This window comes from Melanerpes formicivorus, unplaced genomic scaffold (assembly GCF_026170545.1).
Source record: "Melanerpes formicivorus ecotype bairdi unplaced genomic scaffold, bMelFor1.0.p_v2 SCAF_36, whole genome shotgun sequence".
Classification (NCBI taxonomy): domain Eukaryota; kingdom Metazoa; phylum Chordata; class Aves; order Piciformes; family Picidae; genus Melanerpes; species Melanerpes formicivorus.
This window is the reverse complement of record NW_027142388.1, coordinates 4,978,394-5,001,127: the sequence shown is the minus strand read 5'-3', so window position 1 is coordinate 5,001,127 and position 22,734 is coordinate 4,978,394. Positions and strand designations below refer to the sequence as shown.

Sequence of the window (22,734 nt, the reverse complement as noted above, 5' to 3'; positions counted from 1 at the left end):
TGATTCCTTAGCCAGATGTGGTTGGTTTGGTTTGTGGGTGCTTGTTTAATCTGTGCATGAGAGTAGGTGAGCAGATTTTACAGATAGAGGTGTAGCAATGATAGCATTTAAAACAAAATGTAAAATGAAAATAGGAAAAGTTGTATTTTGTAACATGTTTCCTGTGCCATGGGCAGAATGGTTCCTGTAGGATGATTATTGTTAGAACAACAGAATGTTGCTTTTTTTCCCCCTCCATTGTCAAAATCATATGTCTTATTCCCATTAAAATCAGTGGGATATTAGTGCTTGAAGCTATGCAGATGCCTGGGTCTATAAAAAGCACAGTCTGTGTTTGCAAGCTGTGATTACTGGGACAAAGCAATAAAATGAAGACTCTTGGAGCTGTAATTATTTTTGTAATTTCCAGGGGGCCAGACGGTAGTTGCGCAGCCACTGCACGTCCAGCAGCTTCTGAAACTCAAGCATCATCAAGCAGCACAGCAACAGAAAGCTATCCAGCCTCAGGTTGCACAGGGTCAAGCTACTGTGCAGCAGAAGGTACTTGCTGTTTCCTGTCCCACTAAGTTATGGAATGCCTCTGTGGTTGCAAAGCTGCAGCTCTGAATTACTGAGGACACTCCTGGGGAGGGGGAGGTCAGTCAGGATTTCTAGGGATGGATCTTAGGTATGTCTTGAGTGAACAGTTTCTCATGTGCCTTGTCAAGTGCTTAGGAGTGTTTTTCAATGAGACTTGTTTGCACTGATTTCTCATGTTCCAAACTGAGTTCTGTTGTTTTCCTGTTTTGAATAACTGCCTTCCAGTACCTGAAGGGATCCTACAGGAAGGCACTTTTCCATAAGGGTGTCTAGCAACAGGACAAGGGGGAATGGTTTGCAGCTGAGGGAGAGTAGGTTCAGGCTGGATCTTGGGAAGAAGTTCTTTAGTACAAGGGTGCTGAGACTCTGGAATAGGCTGCCCAAGGAAGTGGTGGCTGCCTCCTCCCTGGGGATGTTCAAGGCAAGGTTGGCTGAGGCCTTGAGCAGCTGAGTCTAGTTGAGGTGTCCCTGCCTATGGCAGGTAGGTGATGATCTCTGAGATCCCTTCCCACCTAAGCCATTATAGGATTCTCCTAGAAGTCCTAGAAGTCACTCCTAGGAGTCACCATCACTGGAGGTGTTCAGGAAGAGACTGGATGGGGTGCTTGGTGCCATGGTTTAGTTGATTAGATGGTGTTGGGTGATAGGTTGGACTCAATGATCTCAAAGGTCTTTTCCAACCTGGTCTGGTCTGGTCTGGTCTGGTCTATTCTATTCTATTCTATTCTATTCTATTCTATTCTATTCTATTCTATTCTATTCTATTCTATTCTATTCTATTCTATTCTATTCTATTCTATTCTATTCTATCCTGTTCTTATTCTATCCTGTTCTTATTCTATTCTATAATGAAGGTTCTTTTTAGCCACTTCTAATATAAACAGATGTGGAATAATCCTAAAGATTCTCACTGTTTACAATATAAATGGTGAAAAATAGGCTTTACCCTGAAATGTCATCTTCTCATGGGCTTTGCAGTCATGCAGCCACCAGTATGCTATTTTGGAAGTGTATTACTGCATGGGGGGTGGGGTGTGTGTGTCTGAGAGAACCATTTCAGTAAATACTTCAAGTGATTCAGAGTATTTGTGTAAGTGCATGAAAACATGCTGCTAATGTTCCTTTTGCTGTTGTTAATCCTGGGAGCATTTTGTATCAATAATTGAATTTAATGAATCTTGGTAGCTAAGTACTTGTTCTTTAAAACACCCCTATATTTTGTATTTACTGATGCTTCTATTCTCTTCTGCAGCTAAATGCTCAACAGGTTACAGTCCAAGCCCAACAGCAGACGTCACAACAACAAAAAGTAACTTACACTACACAGCCTGCCATTAAAACACAGTTCTTAACAACTCCAATTTCCCAAACCCAGAAACCAGGTGGAACCCAGCAAGTGCAGGCCCAGATTCAGGTACAGGTAACACAGGTAACACAGGTTTACACATTTAAACTCTACAGTGACTGGAGAATTGTAAAGGTAACAGGTGATGTAGCATTTTGGCATCTACTCTTTCATTCTAGTCACACAATTGTTTAAACTCACTTCACAATAAGATTGCTGCTGAATATGCAGCCTGGTAGCAGGTCAGAGGAGCTATCTAAGCCATGAGCTCCCCTTTCCTCTTTGACAGAAATACATGGTCACTCATTTTTATTAAGCAAGGGATTTGCTGAGGAAAATGCAGTTAGAGTTCTTCCTGCTTCCTGGAGCTACCTAACCTCTGGCAGCCAAGAGCAGCTGGCAGTTACCTTCTTTTCTGGTTAACTACATCAGTCTAACCAAGATATAGGAAGAGAGAGAGAATTGGAAGCCTTGCTCTTTCAAAAGTTTATTTAGGCCATTTGAACTTCTGTGCCTTCTTCAATTTTAAATATATTTAGGAGAAAATATATATATTGCAGCTAAAATAGAGAATGCTCCCTCTCCCTCTCCCTCTCCCTCTCCCTCTCCCTCTCCCTCTCCCTCTCCCTCTCCCTCTCCCTCTCCCTCTCCCTCTCCCTCTCCCTCTCCCTCTCCCCCTCCCTCTCCCCCTCCCCCTCCCCCTCCCCCTCCCCCTCCCCCTCCCCCTCCCCCCTCCCCCTCCCCCTCCCCCTCCCCCTCCCCCTCCCCCTCCCCCTCCCCCTCCCCCTCCCCCTCCCCCTCCCCCTCCCCCTCCCCCTCCCCCTCCCCCTCCCCCTCCCCCTCCCCCTCCCCCTCCCCCTAGAAACATTCAGCACCACTGTAAATGCCAAGCTGCAACTTCGCATGACCAGGGCTTTGGAAAGGCTTTCACTTTGGTAGCAGTTTTGCCAGGCAAGGTGTGTTGCAGCTATTAGCAGTTTGTCCTTTGACCAAATGTTTCTGTATTTCACGGCACTACAGGTTGCAAAGCTTCCACAAGTGGTCCAGCAACAGGCTGCTGTTGCCAACATTCAGCAGATGGTTTCAGTTTCCCAACAGGTAGGTTTTGGAAGCTCACTCATTTGGAGTATGTGTATTTTTCCCCTTATGTGTGGCATAGGCAGTGGCTTTGAAGGATAACAGCATGGTGCCTTCTATAAAATTGAATCATGTGAATACTGGGTCAGCTGTTGTATATCCTCTGCTCTCTAACTTGAGGCAGATAAGATGCAAAATAGGTTTTAAAAATGTTTTCTAGAGCTGAAGGAACTTAAACATTGGGTTGTTGTGGTGCCTAGTGAAGATGGCAGATAATGAGTGCTATCTGAGTTTGTTCCGTAACATTTGGAACAAATTATCTTGTTCTAGTTCATAAAGCTCAAGTGCTCTTAGAAGTGCTGTGGTATCTCTTCTACGTGTGGCTTGATAAGAGACAGGACTAGGGCAAGAGAAGGTCAAACAGCTTGGTCTTCCCTAACTCCCAGGGAATTTATTTACACTACTTAGAACAATGTTGTCCAGAGCATTAGCAAAAAGCATAACTTAGGCAGTTGGTTGGCAGGAATGATTTAACTTAGGACAGTGGATGAAGTTAGTGCCTTCAGTGCACAGAACTCTGAGTCAATCAGCTCTTAATCTGTCACAGTTTATAGTGCAGTGCTTTAGTGCAGTATGAAATCTGTGACTGTTATCTTAAAATGATGATGAAGTGGTGTAAGATGACTGATAACCACGGCAGATGTGAATGCTTCAAGGGCAAGGTAGACAGCAAGGAATAGAAACCTCATCAGTCAACACAAGATGTCCTCTAGAGTCAGTTAGAGCTCCTAGATAATTTTACAAGGTACATTAAAAACTAGATTTTCCAAAGGCACTGATGCTGGCATGACTCTGGGACTGTGGAATTCCATGATAAAAAGACAAATCAACAACTTGCCTCACACGCCAGTCACAATGGTGGCAGTAAGATCAGGCTGTGCTAAGGCTTTTTAAAGCTCTGGTCTCGATGTCTGTGTGACATTCTTGTTACCTGCATTTATAGTGCTTCCCAGGGGATTCCTCTTGGATGGATCGAGAATTCATTTTCCCCTGGAGAAGCCCTTGAAGCTTCATCTGCCTTATGCCTCTGACAAAGGCAGCTGAAGCTGCTCAGTTTTCATTACCTTGTCCTCTGAACGTGGAGGCATTCAAATTTCCTCTTGCCCTGAGCAGAGCTGCAAAAATTAGATTTCTGGATGGAATTCAAACTCTTCTACCCTGAATTGGCAATAGAGCCTGGCAGCTGTGTTCTGAGACTGGTAGGAAGCTGTGGTGGCTGCATTTATTGTCACAATATGGGTGCAGAGTTGGCATTTCTCTTTCTTTGATCCTCTTGTCCGTCCCTCTGTTGTTTCTCCCGCTCCTTCTCTTCTCCTGCACTCCAGGAATTTTCCTGTTTATCCAGTGGATTTATTTACCTTTCATCCATTTTCTGTAAATGATCTGGGGGAGTTTCCTTTGATTGGCACTGCAGAAATCTTAAGTACCAGCATCTTGGCTCTCAGTTCTGATTTATAAGGCTCTAGAAGATGTGACAGAATGTTTCTCAATGAAACCACAGAGCCGCCCCCCCAGCCTTCCTGCTTTGTCAGAGATTCTTGGCAGCCAGGAGAGCAAACACCTGTATCAGTGAGATACCTTCTGGAGAGCATGCTCATTTTTATCCCAAACTATTCCTTTGTAATTGTCTTCTTGTCCTAACTTCTAGGTGCAAGCTCAGCCCCAAACTGTGACGCTTTCTCAGACAACAGCAGGTCAGCAGCAGGTTCAGGTGATCCCTGCAACAACTGCCACTGCTCAGGTCGTCCAGCAGAAGCTGATACAGCAGCAAGTCGTGACAACAGCATCTCCCCAGATTCAGGCTCCAGGTGTACAGAATCCAGCCCAGACACCCACAACCTCTGAAGCCCAGAATCAGCAAGCAAAAGTACAGATGAGAACACCTACTGTCAGATTAAAGGCACCTACTAAACCAAGCTGAACTAATGATTAAAATGCAATAACAGGGGAACATTGCATTGCTTGTTTGCTAAGCCAAGTGGGAGGCAACTCCAGGCATCCAAATGAAGACAAACTGCCTCTTGTTTTTCATTTCAGCAGAAGGTTTTTTTGCTGGTGAACATCTAAACATGGAAGAACATCTAAACATGGGAACTCTCACGTAACTTCAGTGTATTAGCAGCTGTTTAGCACTTAAAATCTGTACAAGATGCATTCTGCCAGTGTTCTCTTTGCTCATTCAAACCAGATAAAGCAAACACTGCTTCCACTTAGATTCTGCCCAGCTTCACAAAAGTAAATGGTAATATGCCATAAATGTCAGTAAAACTCATCTGTGTTAGCACACCACAGACTTCCCGTGGGAATATGCAGTTGTTTGCTCTGGTTTGGCTGTGTGATCCATATCCACCACAAAGCCATTCAACGAACCCCGTGTGGCTAATACAGTAAAGTGTTTTCCATCTGTGTAGAAGCTGCGTGTTGTCCTCCTCCAGAGGTAAAACGCCTCTGGAAAGGTCTAACGTGCTTTGAAGTGCTCCCTGCAAAATTCAGCCAATAAATGTGAAAAACCTGTAAGTATATGTAATTAAAAAGGTTAAAAAACAAACAAAAAAAAAAGGTGAGAAAAAAAAAGATTCATTCTCCATTTTTGTAAGTCTTTTTAAATGTTTGTTAGTAGGTTTTGTGTACAGTTTACTGAATCACCCAACCTGTGCCCTCATTCTCATATTTCACTTTAAGATAATGAATATTTTAGGCATGAACTGAGTAAATACTGTGTTGATAGTAGATGTGTATTAAAGTGTAGCCCATTTCTTTCTTTCTTTCTTTCTTTCTTTGTTCTTTTGTGGTAAAAGAATTGCCCAGTGGATACAGCTAAAGAAATGGTCTGTAGCTGTTTCTCAAGGGACTTCTGTCAAGGGAAATCTCCACCTGCTAAAACTTAATCTCTCTGTTTTCGTTCTGCTCTTGCAACATGTTTAAATGTTCAGTACTTTCTACTCAGCTTTCAGCTTGGGGGGTGGGGTGGGGGTGGAGGGCAGCAGGGGGTGGGGGAGGGAAGACTAGTGAAATGAAATCTAAGACTTAATTCTTCAACTCTGTAAAGAATAAGATCTAACTTTTGTACTATTCTTTTACTAAAGCTAATGATGAATGTATCTTCAGGTGGGTATTTTGGATGTGAATAGAGCGTGGCCTCTTCCTCCAAATCAGTTTGCCTTATTGTTAGGAAAAACAAAAAAAAACAAAACAAAAGAAGAGAAGCAAAAAGCTGCATAGAACTGCGGGGGGTTTCTTTACTTTTCTTGTGTAAAGCGGACAACAGACTGTTTGCAAACAGCACTGAGGAAAACAAAAAAAGCCCTTGGTGGCTTGAATGGATTCATTTGACTTCGGCCAGAAAACTGCACGACGTCTAAAATTCAGACAAACCGAAAACATTCCTTTTCTGAGAGCATTTTAACTTTCCTTTTCCCATTCTGTGATCCTTTTTACTCTTTTAGGAGGGGAGCCTGTTTAAAGGCAAGGAGAACATACCTTTTGTTCTTTTCTCTGTACGTTCACACCTGTTGGTACCTAGCAATCCACATGGCTTAAACAAGAAGGAATACCCAGCCAGCTGCTCTGGTTCAGCAGGACGGGAGCAGCCTGTTCTGTTAAGGTCACGAATGTAAACACTGGGTCAGGCGGCGTTCCTGATGTTCTTTTTTGTATTTTATACCTCTTTTCTCCTGCATCCTCTTTACCTTGGACCCTCAGGTCTGCAAATACAGGGGCATTGTTTGTTTGTTTTGTTTTTCTTTTTTTTAAAGCTGTTTGTGCATGCAGTAGTGTTCCCCTGACCCTGCTGAACCATTCGTTGGTGCCATTACCTGACCTTCCTTACCAGCTGCCGGGCTGGCACTGCTGTCAGCGGTGTAGCTTAAAATGCCCTGGTAAGGGAGAGCTGACACTGTGTACAGTGTAGTGTTGCTCATCCAAAAAGATTGCTTAGTTAGACCCAGGTTTATTTTTAAATGTTTAGCTCTTATTACGTGCATGAAAGTCGTGTTGGGGGGTGGGGGGGGAGAGTGGGGTAACACTTCCAGCAGTGGGAAAGCTGTTGACTGCATCATTGTGCTGGTCTGATTTGGTGTTTAAAGAGGCAATTGTTTCTTGCTTAGGTCAGTTAATGAAGGTAAAAATCAGCTGCTTTAAAAAAAAACAACAACAATACAACATTTTTTCCTCCCCCCTTCCTCCCCCCCCTTTTTTTTTTGTCATTTCTTTCTTCTTTTTTGATGTGTCTTTCTTCCGGAGTGTGTTAGGAAGTCAACCTGTAAATACCTGCTGAACATAAGCATTTGTACTTGATCCAGTAGGATTATAAGGAATAGTGATGTATCCTACCTGAAGGTGTAATAAAGTGTACATTTTTATAACGCCGCCTTGCTGTGCCTTTTGTAACGCGCGGGGAGGAGGGGCTCGGGCAATTTTTTCCTGCGGGTTTGGGGGTTGGCAGGCAGCACCGGGCTCCAAACTCTGAGCTCCGCATCCCGACCCCGCCCTGGGGGCGGAGCAGCCGCCGGCTCCACCTCCTCCTTCTCCTCCTGCTTCCGCCGGCAGCATGGCTCGGGCCGCCGCGCTCGCCCAGGCTGTGGAGGCCGTGCTGGGCAGCCGCGGCAATGCCAACCGCGTCTTCGAGATCCTGGAGCTGCTACCGGTGCGCTGCGGGCCGGGAGGGAGGGGGAGCGGGGGACAGGGGTGGGGCGGCTGGCGGGTCGGCACTGGGGGCTGGGGGCCGGGGACCGCGCCGCACGGCGCTTCGCTCCCTGTGCTCAGAGCCACGCTCTGCCCCAGGGCCAGGAGGAGGAAGATGTCCTCTGCGCTGCCAGGAGCTGCAGCCGGCTCTTCGGGGCACTGCTGGAGCGGAGGGAGCTGTTCGTAGGCCAGCTGCCCGCTGAGGAAGCCTCTCTCGCCGGTGAGTCGAAAGCTGGGGGTGGGGGTCCCGGGGGAGGCAGGGCCCGGAGCCTGTGGCTTTCACGGCTGGTCTGTTTCAGATAACTACAGCGCCGAGGACAAGTACAAGATATGGATGAGGCACCGCTACAACGACTGCGTGGATTCCTTGGCCGAGCTGATGGGGCACGACTCCTTCCAGGTCAAGGTAGGTCTGCTCCCGAGACGGGTTCGCGCGGAGGGTCCCTCTGGTGCAGAACTATCGCTCTGAAGTTCGGTGTGGGAGAGCAGGCAGTCCTGTAAGACCCTGCTGGTGCTCTGGCTCACCTCTGCTCGCTAGCCTGCCTTTAGCAAGTACACAGATTGCTCGGTGAGGAACATCTTAGCTCATTCTGCCCAGAGAGGTTGTGGAGTCTCCTCTGGAGACTTTCAGACCCTGTCTGGATGTGTTCCTGTGCAACCTGAGCTAGGCAAACCTGCTTTAGCAGGGGAATTGAACTAGGTGATCTCTAGAGGAGCCTTCCAGGATTCACCAGTATGGGATTCTGCCTCCTTCAGAAATTGACTCCTTTCAGTCTGACCCTTGGTGTCACTGTTGAGGTGGGCATTTTGTGTTTACTTTATTGAAGGAATTGGCACTCTGCACCCTCATGAAGTTTGTCGAGTTGGAGGCACGTTACCCATTGATCAAAGTAGAGTGGAAGGGCGCTTTGACTTTTCCTCGTGAACTTCTTAAGGTAAGTTGCAGAACTGAAGAGGTCCTCCTGTCAGTTACTGGATGGAACACATAACCTCATGTGCTCACCTTCTCTAGGAATAAAATTTGAAGTTAGGATGTCTTTAGTGCAAGGGAAGGGTGGTATCTCTGAAGCAAGTGTGAAGACCTAGAGCTGCTGTTCCTGTTGATGGGAGCTGGTGCACAGGCTCCAGCTGGATTGCTGAGTGAGTGCTTATGAGATACCAGTTCTGGGGGGGTTGTTTTTGAGCCCCTGGCCTCAGTTGCAAAGACTGGGAGATGAGATGAAAGATACTGCCCTCGGTGCAGCTACCATCTCATTTATAAATGACTTTGTCTTTGCTAGAAGGGGCCCATCTCAGAGGTCAGGAGGACTTGTCAAAATGTCTCGTGAGTGATGCTCTCCAGCAAGCAGCACGCAGCCATGGTAGCTGCCTTTGTGAGAGTCGGGAGGGTGCCCTCAGCTTGCTGTCTGTTCTAGGTCTGTACGGGACTGACTTGTTGCCTTCCTCTACAAACCTTTTGTTAGGTGGTTGTTGATGGCTTACTGCCCTTGGGTGAGGATGCTTCGCTCCTCATCTCTCGCTTTCAAGAGTATCTGGAGTATGATGACGTTCGGTACTTCGTCATGAAGGCCGTCACTGAGAGTATTGCACAAGTCATGCAAAAGACAAAAGAGGTAAGGAGCTGTTACTGTTGAGGTGGGGATGGGTAAATTGTTGTGAGATGTGTATCAAGGAGGGACTAGTGGTATATGGAAAGACTTTAGAAGCAAGAGAAGTGAGTGTGCTCACCTGACAGCATCATTACATCAGTTGTGTTTTTCTTAGCAGAACTGCCATGTTTTGAGCAAAGAGCATCTCCATCCTGAAACTGGAAATAGTTCAAGACACAAAATGTGGTCCAGGGTCTAGCTTCTATCCTACCCAAATCTCTGCAGCGCAGGTGGCACACAGAACTTTTCACTGTTCTCTCTCTGATGGGAAAGAAAAGTCTGTTTTCCCTACTGGATCCACCAGCTCTGGTAAACCAGAGATAGGTTTTGTGTTAGGCAAACGAGTAATACTCCAGGGTGATGCAGCAAGAGAGAATCTATCAGTACCTAGCTAAGCTGTCTGCATTTTTCCTTTTTGTCTCTTACATGTATGCAGGGCTTAGGAGCTAGGGCAGTGTTGAAGTCGAGCATCTTGCCATCTGTTGTGGAACTTGTTTCATCTTTGATCTTATGTTGTTTGGGTGTTTTTTTGTCTCAGAGGCCGCTGCCGTTTTACCAGCAGAATGTGTTCTCCCTCATTTCACCCATGATCATGCCCAACAAAGAGTCTGACATGGTCAAATATATGGTGAAGCAAGGTTAGTAAGCTCCACTGAACTGTGTCTGACAAAGAAAATCAAAGTTCAGATGTTAATGGTGTGAAGAATCTCTTAGCGTTTGCTTCTGGAAACTGCCTGCTTCTGTAATCTCGGTGATTCATAGCATCAACAAGGTTGGAAAAGACCTCAAAGATCATTGAGTCCAACCTGTCACCCAAGACTTCATGACTACTAGACCATGGCACCAAGTGCCATGTCCAATCCCTTCTTGAACACCTCAAGGGACGGTGACTCCATGACCTCCCTGGGCAGCCCATTCCAACAGCTAACAACTCTCTCAGTGAAGAACTTTCTCCTCACCTTGAGCCTAAACTTCCCCTGGTGCAGCTTGAGACTGTGTCCTCTTGTTCTGGTACTGGTTGCCTGGGAGAAGAGACCAACCGCCTCCTGGCTACAGCCACCCTTCAGGTAGTTGTAGAGAGCAATGAGGTCTCCCCTGAGCCTCCTCTTCTCCAGGGTAAAGAAGGCTTGTGCTCGAGGCCTCTCCCCAGCCTTGTTGCCCTTCTCTGGTCACGTTCAAGAGTCTCAATGTCCTTCTTCAATTGAGGGGCCCAGAACTGGACACAGTACTCAAGGTGTGGCCTAACCAGTGCTGAGTACAAGGCACAATGACTTTCTACACAGTATTGCAAAATCCACATTCCTCAGCCTGCAGTGGGGTCTGTCATGGTCTTGTGTCAAGATAACAACTTCAGCACAGATGTTAAGGCTTTCAAATGACTAAAGTAAAACAAAGGGTCATCTTGGTTTATTTAAACATCTATTTCAAGTTAAATATCTCTTTCTCTTCTTAGATCACTGGAAGGAATTGAAAGTGTCAAAGCTGCAGGTAACTGACTGTTCATTTGGTGCTCAGAGCTGAAATGGTGTCTGCTTAAAATGAAGCTTTATCTGCACCAGTATCTTTAACTCACTGCTTGTAATTCTCTTTGAAGGCTCACAAGCAGGCGTTTCAAAACATGTGGCTCAGTTTTTTGAAGCACAAGGTGAGTGGGACTCCTGCGCTGATCTGGGTTGTTTTCCAGTTGCTCATTGTTAGAGGCTCTCTGTCCTTGCATGCAGCTCTTGGTGGGACCCCACTGTGCTTTCAATGCCAGATGAGAACAGCCAGGTTGCCATTTCTGTTGGTTTGTTCTCCTGCCAGTAAACATGACCTTGTGTATGGTCTGCTGCTTCTTCCTCTCAGCCTTTTGTTTCCTGCCTCAAACATGGAATGCTCTGTGGCACAACAGCCTGAGTTATCCTAGAATGGAAGGTACCTCAGAGATCACCTACTCCAACCTCTCTGCCAAGAGCAGGGGCACACCTCAGCTAGACTCAGCTGCTCAAGGCCTCATCCAACCTGGCCTTGAACATCCCCAGGGAGGCATCCACAAGCTACTTGGACAAGGTTCCAGACTCTCAGCAGAGTCTCATTCCAGAGTTTCAGCACCCTCGTACTGAAGAACTTCTTCCTAAGAGCCAGTCTAAACCTACTCTCCCTCAGCTTAAAACCATTCCCCCTTGTCCTGTTGCTAGACACCCTTATGAAAAGCCCCTTTGCAGCCTTCCTGTAGGATCCCTCAGGTATTGGTGTGGACATGTTGAAGGTTCCCAAGCCTTTCTGCCAATGACTTTCCCCTCTGAGCTGTGATGACACTTGTAGTTGTGAACATCTGTTTCATTGCCTGAATTTAACTGTCAGATGTCACTTGGAAGCTCTCAGGTTTGGGACCTGTTGCTGCAAGCCATCCGGTATTGTCCTGGCACATTCCCTTTTGCTTGTGTGTTGTTTTTTTCTCGAGCCATGGATTGCTGTTGTTCTTGGAGTCCTCCTTCCAGTGGTTGTTTTACTGTATTGTTTTGTTCTTCCCAGCTACCCACTGGCCTTTACAAAAAAGTTCTGGTCATTCTGCATGACTCCATCCTGCCTTACATGAATGAGCCCACTCTCATGATAGACTTCTTGACAGTGGCCTATGGCATAGGTGAGTGTGAACAGGCTTTCTGTCCTTTGTGAGGCTCTGCAGCATGGTACAGATGGACTTGGAAAGGCTGCTGGATACAACACCATCACCCAGGTGATGAAATGGATGCATTTGTGGTTGGGATGAAGCTAAGGAACTACTGTGAACTCCATTGTCCCTGAAAGTGAGACACTTTTTACCTGTGTTGTCAAGTGTCCTTGCTCCTTGTATGTGAGGAAGGTTTTGGGAGAGTGAAATACTGGAGTGATTCCTTTCAAATACAGAGTTCAGGCAGCAGTGCTGCATCTGGATGCAGGATGTGCAGATACCTACAGAAATGTCCTTTCTGAGGAGGCCTTTGCCTCCCCAGCATGGCTTTCTTGGGGGATTAGAGAAGCATGTTTGTATCTCTCAAGTCTCTCAAAGCCTGTTCTTCTAAACTACAGCTTAATCTTGAGCCTAGGAGCCTCTGCATGGTTTTAGATGAAGTGGTGTTTCCTTGCAGCCATTGTGCTGGCTCTAATCTCAGGCACTCAGTTTTGTGTTCCTTGTGGGAAGGTTTTATAACAGACACAAGCTGAAGCTGGTATTTATGTTCTTACTGTGTTGATACCTGCCTGCTTTCTTACAGGTGGAGCAATCAGTCTTCTGGCTTTGAATGGCTTATTTATTCTGATTCATCAACACAATCTGTAAGTGAAGAGAACACCTTGCTTAAAGGAACATGATTTTTTGCATTCATATCTTTATAGAAACAATGTGAAATGGATTCTATACATCTTCAGACTTAAAAATTCCCCACAGGGAAAGACAAACTCTTGCAGAGCAGGCTCAGCATGCTGAGCTCTTTTTGATAGTCTGACCCTTTTTTCAGCTGAGCCTAAATATCCTTTTCTCCAGCCTGTGGTTGCTCAGCGCTTGAAAATCGATTTCCATTGATCTGATTACATAGTGAAGTCATAGTCTTTGGTGTGCCTATCGCTGGATCCTGTACCATTTGCAGTCAATGGACATAGTTTCACATCCTGAGAATGGCTGGGCACTGCAAGAGTCATAAATTCCACCTTACAGCTTGTTTTCGAGCAGTGGCTGCAGAGAGAAGCCTAAGAAAGCTACGCAGAGCACAGCAGTGGTCTGAGCTAATCTGTAACAACAGCATAGAAACATTTTAGATGCAGAGTAGTCCCATTGTACATCATTATGATGTACATGAGCCAGCAGTATGCACTTGCAGCCCAGAAAGAGATGCATAGCCAGCTGGTTGAGGGATGTGATTCTTCCCCTCTACTCTGCTCTGGTGAGACCCTACCTGGAGTACTGTGTCCAGTTCTGGAGCCGCTATTACAGGAAGGATCTGGAGGTGCTGGAACATGTCTAGAGAAGGGCCATGAGGATGAGCAGAGGGCTGGAGCACTTCTATGAAGACAGACTGAGGGAGTTTGGCTGTTCAGTCTGGAGAAGAGAAGGCTCCAAGGAGACCTAATTGCAGCCCTCTAGTATCTTGAGAAGGCCTAAAGAAAGCTGGTGAGGGACTTTTTAGAGTGTCAGGTAATGATAGGACTAGGGGGAATGGAACAAAACTAGAAATGGGTAGGTTCAGATTGGATGTTGGGAAGAAACTCTTCACCAGGAGGGGTGGTGAGACACTGGCACAGGTTGCTCAGGGAGGTGGAAGCCTCATCCCTGGACATTTTTATGGCCAGATTGGATGTGACTGTGAGCAACCTGGTGTAGTGTGAGGTATCCCTGCCCACGGCAGGGGGGTTGGAACTAGATGATTCTTGAGGTCCCTTCCAACCCTAACAGTTCTATGATCACTAATGGATGTTTCTTTCCCCGCCTTTTTTTTTTTTAAACAGGGAATACCCTGACTTCTACAAAAAGCTGTACAATCTGCTAGACCCTTCCATATATCACGTGAAGTACCGAGCTCGCTTCTTCCACTTGCTTGACCTTTTTCTGTCTTCTTCGTAAGTAGCATCTTCAGTGTGTGTGTGTGTGTGTGTATGTGTTCACATATTTGCCTCCTCCTTTTCTGTTGTCCAGACACTGTTCTTAAACAGTCCCCCACGTGACTGGATATATAATGTATTCAGTGGGCCTGCTGCATTAGATTCATTTCGACCAAGAACACTGAACCCAGGAGTGTTGTTGCAGTGGTGTGTGACTTCTGTTTTATGTTATGTTATCTTTGTATTTTATTTTCATGCATATTTTATTTTATTTTTATTCATATTCCACTTTACATTTTTATTACTGCTTCACTTTACATTGTAATTAATATTTTACTTGATATTTTTATTCCTATTTTACTTGTAATGCCTTTTTTATTTTACATTTTGATTAATATTTTACTTTACATTTTTATTCATACTTTACTTTCACTTGTGATGCCTTTTTAATTTTATTTTCATTTTAATGCAGATTTTATTTTTGTTGTAAGTAATATTTTATTTTTTAGTTGAATTAATTTTTAATTTGATATTTTTAGTCATATTTTAAAAGATTTTTATTACAGTATCACAGTATCACTAAGGTTGGAAGAGACCTCAAGGATCATCGAGTCCAACCTATCAACACAGACCTCAGGACTAAACCATGGCACCAAGTGCCACGTCCAATCTCCTCTTGAACGCCTCCAGGGTCGATGACTCAACCACCTCCCTGGGCAGCCCATTCCAATGACGAACAACTCGCTTGGTGGAGAACTTTCTCCTCACCTCGAGTCTAAACCTCCCCTGGCGCAGCTTGAGACTGTGTCCTCTTGTTCTGGTGCTGGTTGCCTGGGAGAAGAGGCCAACCCCTTCCTGGCTACAACTGCCTTTCAGGTAGTTGTAGAAGGCAATGAGGTCACCCCTGAGCCTCCTCTTCTCCAGGCTAAACAATCCCAGCTCCCTCAGCCTCATAGGGCTGTGCTCAAGGCCTCTCCCCGGCCTTGTTGCCCTTCTCTGGACACGTTCAAGTGTTTCGATGTCCTTCTTAAACTGAGGGGCCCAGAACTGCACACAGGACTCAAGGTGTGGCCTAACCAATACATAGTACAGGGGCACAATGACTTCCCTGCTCCTGCTGGCCACACTATTCCTAATGCAGGCCAGGATGCCATTGGCCTTCTTGGCCACCTGGGCATACTGCTGGCTCATATTCAGGCAGCTGTCGATCAATACCCCATATACCCCATCGTATGTTCTATCTTTTATTCATATTTTACTTTCCATTTTTATTCAGATTTTACTTTGTATTTTAATTACTTTTTTACTTTATTTCTATTTTAATGCATATTTTGTTTTCATTGTGAGTAATACTTTATTTTTTACTTACATTAATTTTTTGATCTTTTTAGTCATATTATACTTTTTATTTAAATTAATTTTTACTTTATTTTAATGCATATTTTATTTTTATTTAAATTACTTTTTTACTTCATAATTTATTAATATTTTATTTTAGATTTTATTTATATTCATAATTAATATTAACATTTTTATATTTTAAGTAATATTTTACTCTATTTTCATTAATTTTTACTTTATATTTTACGAATATTTATTTAATATTTTTATTGATATTCATAATTAATATTAATATTTTTATATTTTAAGTAATATTTTACTTTTTATTTTAATTAATTTTTTACTTTATTTTCATGCATATTTTATTTTTATTTAAATTCCTTTTTAACTTTATATTTTATTAATATTTTATTTTATATTTTTATTCATATTCTGCTTTACATTTGATTCATACTTTAATTTTTATTTTCATTCTTTTTTTTACTTTATTTTTATTTTAATGCATATTTTATTTTATTTTTATTTAATATTATAAAATTCATGCTTATTTTCTATTTTATTCATTTTTTACTTTGTATTTTAATTCCTATTTTATTTTATTCGAATCTTAATTCATATTATTTAAAGTCTATTTTTATGTAATATTTTTACTCATATTTTACTTTCCATTTTTATTCATGTTTTACTTTTTAATTCATGTTTTACTTTTTAATTCATGTTTTACTTTTTAATTCATGTTTTACTTTTTAATTCATTTTTTACTTTTTATTTTAATTCATTTTTAAATTTGTATCCATGTTTTACTTTATTTTTCTTTTAATTCATTTTTTATCTTGAATTTTATTTCATGTTTCATGTACATTTTGCTCTTTTGGAGGCTTTGCCACCCAGCCATCTAGTTTAAGAAAGCAAAAAGCCATGCAATTAGTGCTAATGGCTGTAGTTTGAGCTGTATTCCATTCTGGCTGAAAGTGGTGATTTTTTCCCCCCCCCCTGTCTTTATGAATATGGAAAAATAGCATTTGCAGGCTTTTTATAGCTCATAAAAGTGTTGATAAATTGATGACCTTTTGCTGGTGCCTAACAGCCACATATAAAACGCTTGGCAGCCTGTGTTGGTGCTGCCAACCCATTGTACACAGGGAAGGAGCTAGATAAGCAGCTGCTTGTAGAGTTGCCATCATACAGTATAAAATAAGGCAAGAGTAACGCTTTACAGTTCACCACGAGGCACCAAATATCAAACCCTCGTGTTCACAGTGTGCTTTGGAGAGAGTAACAGGATCTGACAGATGGTGTCCTGTGGGGTGGCATTGCTGAGCCTTGCAGGTGTAGCAAGCCCTAGGGCTGAAGGCTGTGGCTGAAAATTGTCATCTTTCATCCTGGCTCTTCTGGGCCGAGCCCAGAGAGTGGTGGGGAGTGGCGCCACATCCAGCTGGCGGCCAGTCACTACTGGGGTCCCCCAGGGATCAGTGCTGGGCTCTGTGCTCTTTAACATCTTTATTGATGATCTGGATGAGGGCATTGAGTCAATCATCAGTAAATTTGCGGATGACACCAAGCTGGGGGCAGGAGTTGATCTGCTGGAGCGTAGAGAGGCTCTGCAGAGGGACCTCGACAGGCTGGACAGATGGGCAGAGTCCAAGGGCAAGAGATTAACACATCCAAGTGCCGGGTTCTGCACATTGGCCACAACAACCCCATGCAGTGCTACAGGCTGGGGTCAGAGTGGTTGGAGAGCAGTCAGGCAGAAAGGGACCTGGGGGTGCTGGTTGATGGTAGGCTGAACATGAGCCTGCAGTGTGCCCAGGTGGCCAGGAGGGCCAATGGCATCCTGGCCTGCATCAGGAACAGTGTGGCCAGCAGGAGCAGGGAGGTCATTCTGCCCCTGTACACTGCACTGGTTAGGCTGCGCCTCGAGTCCTGTGTCCAGTTCTGGGCCCCTCAGTTTAGGAAGGAGGTTGACTTGCTGGAACAAGTCCAGAGAAGAGCAACAAAGTTGGTGAGGGGCTTGGAACACAAGCCCTATGAGGAGAGGCTGAGGGAGCTGGGGTTGCTTAGCCTGGAGAAGAGGAGACTCAGGGGTGACCTTATTGCTCTCTACAACTACCTGAAGGGTTGGTCTCTTCTCCCAGGCAACCAGCACCAGAACAAGAGGACACAGTCTCAGGCTGCGCCAGGGGAGGTTCAGGCTGGAGATCAGGAGGAAGTTTTACACAGAGAGAGTGATTGCCCATTGGAATGGGCTGCCCGGGGAGGTGGTGGAGACTTGACAGGGTGCTTGGTTGCATGGTTTAGTTGGTTGGGTGATGTTGGATGTTACGTTGGATGCGATGATCTTGAAGGTCTCTTCCAACCTGGTTTATTCTATTCTCTTCTATTCTGACCTGGGTAAAGTGCCTAAATGAGCTGATTGCTGTTAGAAATTTGCATTTCTACCATAAAGCAAACAAACAAACAGAACTGTCCTGCACATTTACATTACAGCAGCTTTATGTTCCCATTAACAGCTGCAGTACTTGCTTTAGTCCTGGAGGTATGGCATAAATCTTAACACCGTGGCCTGTGTATTAATGAAACCCACAAAACAACCTTGAAGAATATATTTGAGGTTGCCTGGCCAAGTATTCAGAAGTTTCTAAAAGGACTGAGTAACAGCTGCAGTGTGAATGACCAGGTAGAAGAGATGTGCTGGGAAAGTGCTGAGAGGAGGTTGAGAATAGCTCTGAAGAAGGAGATTTGGGTGTATTGATTGATGAGAAGCTCACCATGAGCTGGCTGTGCATTCATGCAGCCCAGAAGGCAAATCATGTGCTGGGCTGCATCAAGAGGAGTGTAGCCAGCAGGGCAAGACAGGGGATTCTGCCCCTTTACTCTGATGAAACCCTGATGTGAATACTGCATCCAGTTCTGGTGTCCCCATTATAAGAAGGACACTGAGCTGGTGGATAAAGGTCCAGAGGAGGGCCAAAAGGATGATCCAGGGGCTGGAGCACCTCTGCTATGAGGATACACTGAGGCAGCTGGGGTTGTTCAGCCTGGAGAAGAGAAGATTTGGGGGGAACCTTAGAGCTGCCTTCCAATAGCTGAAGGGATCCTACAGGAAGGCTGGAGAGTGACTTTTCCATAAGGGTGTCTAGGAATAGGACAAGGGGGAACGGTTTTAATCTGAGGGAGAGTAGATTTAGACTGGATCTTAGGAAGTCATTCTTCAGTACAATGGTCCTAGATGCCTCCTCCCTGGAGGTGTTCAAGGCCAGGCTGGATGAGGCCTTGAGCAGTTGAGTGTGGATGAGAGGCATCCCTGGTGAGGAGGATGGAGTAGATGATCTCTGAGGTCCCTTCCAAGCCAAGCCATTCCACAGCTCACCGGCTGATTTGAGATCATTCACACATGGAGTGGAAATACCCCCAGATTTGTTCCAGAGAGCAACCCCATATTGCTGCTTGAAACCAGGATTCATTCAGCTTCTTTTCACTGCATTAGCTAGAAAACCAGTCTGAAGAAACCTCACTGATGTTTATCCTGAGCTGCAGTTTGGCTTGGTGAGGCTGCTGGCTGACTTGCTAGACTTTGACCCTCTGGTTTCTGCTGTCTCCTTGCCCACAGTCACTTGCCTGCATACCTGGTGGCGGCGTTCATAAAGCGGCTGGCCCGGCTGGCCCTGACCGCTCCTCCCGAGGCTCTCCTCATGGTCATTCCCTTCATCTGCAATCTCTTCCGGAGGCACCCTGCCTGCAGGGTGCTGGTGCACAGACCCAATGGGCCAGAGGGTAAGAGGGAGTGTGGGCAGGGCAGTTTTGTGTTGTGCCTTTAGACAACATGAAGAGGAGGATTCCTATGAAGGAGGAGGGGAGGTCTCAGTGCCAGTCCTGAGGTTTAGGAGAATCCCTCTGTCCCTCGAACTTATGGAATGCCAACAGGCTGCTCCTGCCAGTTCTCTAATGCTGAAGACCTGTATGCATTGCCTCCTGTCTGACATTGGCCTCACAATTGGCTCCTCTTGTTCAACTCAAGACTGTAAAGAAAAAAGAAACCAAGTCATAAATCAAAGACCTCAATTTCTGTCTGTAGTGTTTGTGAATAGGTGGCCCTATTAGGGCCTCAGCAGTCTCCCGTGTTGTGGTAGAAGCCCCATCCCTGGAGGTTTTTAAGGCCAGGCTGGATGTGTTTCTGAGCAACCTGGTATCTAGTGTGAGGTGACCCTGACCATGGCAGGAGGTTTGGAACTAGATGATCCTTGAGGTCCCTTCCAACCCTAACAATTCTCTGATTCTCTTTATCTGTCTCTGACTTAACTGACCAGTGTTGGGCATTGGTAGTGACCATTCAAAGTTTCCTGAGATTCCTCTTCCAGTTCTTTGTGCCCTACATCCTGTGATTTGTAGCAGTAATATAATTCTCTAGTGCAGCCAACAGGGACTTGGTCATGGTGGGATGAGTAAGCTTGTTCCTGGACCCTAAGTGCCTCGGAAGGAGTAACTGGCTGCAGTGCTGTTCTGGGTGCTGTTTTCCATTTGGGGGTACATACATCATGTAAAGGGTATTAGCCTTGTATCTCTGTTCCTTTAGATATGTCAGAAGATCTGTATCTTATGGAGGAGGAGGAGCCATCTGAAAGCAGGGCTTTGCAAAGCTGTCTCTGGGAGATTCAGGTCTGTCAACCAGAAAGGAACACGGGTTTCTCCCACCCTTGCTGCATCCTTGGCACATGTTGGCAGTGAACAGTCCCACTTACAAGAACCTGCTGACATATGAGATGAGTTTCTGGCTGATCATTTACTCTGCATCCTTTTCTATCCCAGCATAAGAGGCAAAAGATTCCATGAGCTGGAGAAATCGTACATGCTGATTAGTAGGTGACTTGTGAGCACACATCTGACCGTGCAGCTCAGAAGTGTCAGTTAACAGCTGAAACAGACTAAATAGCTGCAAATGTGTGAGGTCTTTTATTTGCTTTGGAGGTGAGAGAGAACTTGCTGAGCACTGATGGAAATTAATTGGGTACAGCCAGGTCATCCTGTAGAAATGGGTTTAAAATTGCTGGAGAAGATTGTAAGGTTCACCTTTCACCTGAGTCATTTGTAGGATGGTGTATGAAGGTTGAAATTGGTTAAATTACTCCTAATGGTTTTAAAACCTTAATGCCAGGACTATCACTTTCCATTTAAACGCTGCAAGGCTTTTCTGTAAGGGTCTGAAGCAGCAAGAAGAATGTTGTGCAGAAACAGGAAGCCCAGAGCAGAAGCTTGGATGTGGCATCAGGGCTATGTGAGGTAATAGAATGGGGTTATGCATTGTAGGCATTGCCCATGGAGGAGTCGGTCTGTCTTGGGCTGGCTGTGAGTCAGGTGAGAGGGACCTTTGATATGTTGCTGAAATTGGGGTTGCTGGAAGCTCTGTAGTAGCACAGTACAGCAAACTTGCCTCTGCCAGAATTGGATGCTTACTGAAGATCTGACCATCAGAGGGACGGATACCTGTGTGGGAATCCAGATGGGTGTGTGTTAGCCTGTACTTATTAGACCATCTCCTACTTGTTTTGCTTCTGCAGGCTCTACAAAACCATTATCACCCAGATGTGGCTAAGGCAGCTGCTGTCCTGAACCAGTCACTGTCTGAAATGGAGGATGACATCTCAGGGCTCCTGGAGCTCTCAGCTTATGAGGTAACATAGCTGTGCCTTTGTGAATGGTCAGAACCAAAGGAGAGGAGACTGGTTCCTGTGTCATGCTCACCAACTGTGCTGCTGGGTGGGGGAGCTGACTGACTTGGTTACCCAGAGCCAGTGAAAACCAGGAAAATGTCTGTTAAATAGCAGAGCAGGCTGGCAGGGGTGGCTTTTACATAAAAAGTTTATTTGCCGGATCTTTTCAGAGGCTAGAGGGAGCAGTGGTGCCAGCCAGGGTGAAGAGCTTGGACCAAGTTTTGCTAATATCTTCCTTTTCCCCCTCCCCATCCTCCTTTATAGCTTTTTGATAAAGAAGTAAAGAAAAAGGCTACTGATGTGCCCCTGGAATTCGAACAAGTCCGAGGTTTATTTGGGAAGAAAAATGATATTTTTGCAGAGCACTTCACTTTAGCTTGATGTGATCTCTTGCAAACACATCTGCACCACTGGCTGCTCTTGGAAACAGCTGAGAGCTGGACTGCTGGAGGAAGGTGCAGCCTTCTTCAGCGACCCTTGCCACTGCCCATGGATGGACTTGCCTTTGTTCCTCGTGCTCACATGCTGCCACCTGATATTTGGGAAGGATTTTTCCTCAGAGCAATGTTTTCTGGACTTGTTCACTGCTGGGATTCCAAGCCTTTTCTCCAAGCCCGCTGGTGCTGGCTGTGATGGGTGACTGCATCCACGGACTGTCTTGCTGCCATTCAATGGGACAGAGGGGAACTGTGATCTCTGGCTACTGTCCTTGTTTTTCAGTTGTGTGCCTTTTATACTTGAGCTGACAGCCTGTTTGTACCTAGTGGCTTCAATACATAGCTGTAAACAATGATATTCTAATTATATTTTTTTCACAGCTGCTTTGAAACTCACATCTTCAAAGGGATGTTTAGCTTCCTATGTGCTTAACACTCCCACATTTGAGGCACTGAAAGCTCTGGTTTGTCAAAACCAGCTTATAGAGTGATTCTCAGCAATTCCATCTGTGAAGTGTTGCTGATGTTCCTTCATGTACATCCCTCTCTCGCTGGAAGGTTGCTTAATTCAGAATGCTCATGAGCTTTGGCAGTCAGCATAATCCTGGCGACTGCTGTAGCCGGGGAGGCCAACTGAGGTGTCTAATCCTTGATTTTTGCTCCAGAGTGATAAGCAGCTTCATGTAGTTTTGCTTGCAGCCTGCAAGTGTTGGGGGAGCTCTGCCCAGTGTGTACCCAGGTGCTGATGAAGTTTTAACTAGTTCAGTGACACCAGGTGATTTTGTTCATTTGGATTTTTCATGTAGTTCCAGAAGTCATGCAGAAATTCCTTCTGATAGGCTTTTTCGTTGGTTTTTTTTGCCTCCCCTAAGGTTTTAAATTGGAGATAAACTCCCCATTAGGAATGCAGATAAACTCAGGACTCTTTTTTTTCCATTAATCATTTTCAACACTTATCTCATTAGACTTTAAGTCTGCCTTCATGTTTTGAAACCATATTTTGTGGAGGAGAAAATGCAGTCACAGTGGAGGCCAAGAAATTTCTGTCAGACAAGTCTGTGAGAGTTGGGTGGGGAGAAATGGAATGGAATCCAACAAGGATAAGTGCAGAATCTTGCATCTGGGGAAGAACAACCCCAAGGACCAGTGCAGGCTGGGGACTGACCTTCTGGAGAGCAGCTCAGGGCAAAGGGATGTGGGGGTCCTCGTGGAGAGAAGGGTGGTGAGTGTTGAATGTGTATGTATTGAATACCTGTCTCTGCAGCTTTTCCCTTTACTCAGGCTTGCCCAGTTATATC

General features: G+C 45.1%; 2 protein-coding genes across 10 annotated transcripts in view; both read left to right on the top strand.

Moving 5' to 3' along the window:
* The window catches only part of EP400 (E1A binding protein p400), a 54,907-nt gene extending 47,482 nt beyond the window's left edge, over positions 1-7,425 (top strand). For all 9 annotated transcript variants that reach the window (XM_068157376.1, XM_068157373.1, XM_068157371.1 and 6 more), the window contains 4 exons: positions 410-540; positions 1,832-1,993; positions 2,945-3,022; positions 4,710-7,425. In XM_068157376.1, coding sequence (XP_068013477.1) covers positions 410-540; positions 1,832-1,993; positions 2,945-3,022; positions 4,710-4,982 — 644 coding nt within the window. In that variant the 3' untranslated portion in view covers positions 4,983-7,425. The remainder of the gene's footprint in view (positions 1-409; positions 541-1,831; positions 1,994-2,944; positions 3,023-4,709) is intronic.
* A 185-nt stretch (positions 7,426-7,610) lies between these two features.
* Positions 7,611-22,408, top strand: NOC4L (nucleolar complex associated 4 homolog). The gene is made up of 15 exons (XM_068157366.1): positions 7,611-7,706; positions 7,844-7,964; positions 8,044-8,150; positions 8,572-8,679; positions 9,208-9,357; positions 9,932-10,031; positions 10,847-10,881; positions 10,988-11,038; positions 11,908-12,019; positions 12,630-12,690; positions 13,858-13,968; positions 18,902-19,065; positions 19,865-19,947; positions 20,847-20,960; positions 21,264-22,408. The coding sequence occupies exons 1-15, from the start codon at positions 7,611-7,613 to the stop codon at positions 21,378-21,380; spliced, it is 1,530 nt and encodes a 509-aa protein (XP_068013467.1). The 3' UTR covers positions 21,381-22,408.
* The last annotated feature ends 326 nt before the right edge of the window (positions 22,409-22,734 follow it).

What these genes read in the sequence shown, in the direction of transcription:
- NOC4L (XM_068157366.1), top strand. Translation starts at nt 7,611, where the DNA reads ATGGCTCGGGCCGCCGCGCTCGCCCAGGCTGTGGAGGCCGTGCTGGGC. An exon ending in TCATGCAAAAGACAAAAGAG is followed by an intron (nt 9,358 to 9,931) that starts GTAAGGAGCTGT and finishes TTTTTGTCTCAG; the next exon opens with AGGCCGCTGCCGTTTTACCA. An exon ending in GCTGTCTCTGGGAGATTCAG is followed by an intron (nt 19,948 to 20,846) that starts GTCTGTCAACCA and finishes TTGCTTCTGCAG; the next exon opens with GCTCTACAAAACCATTATCA.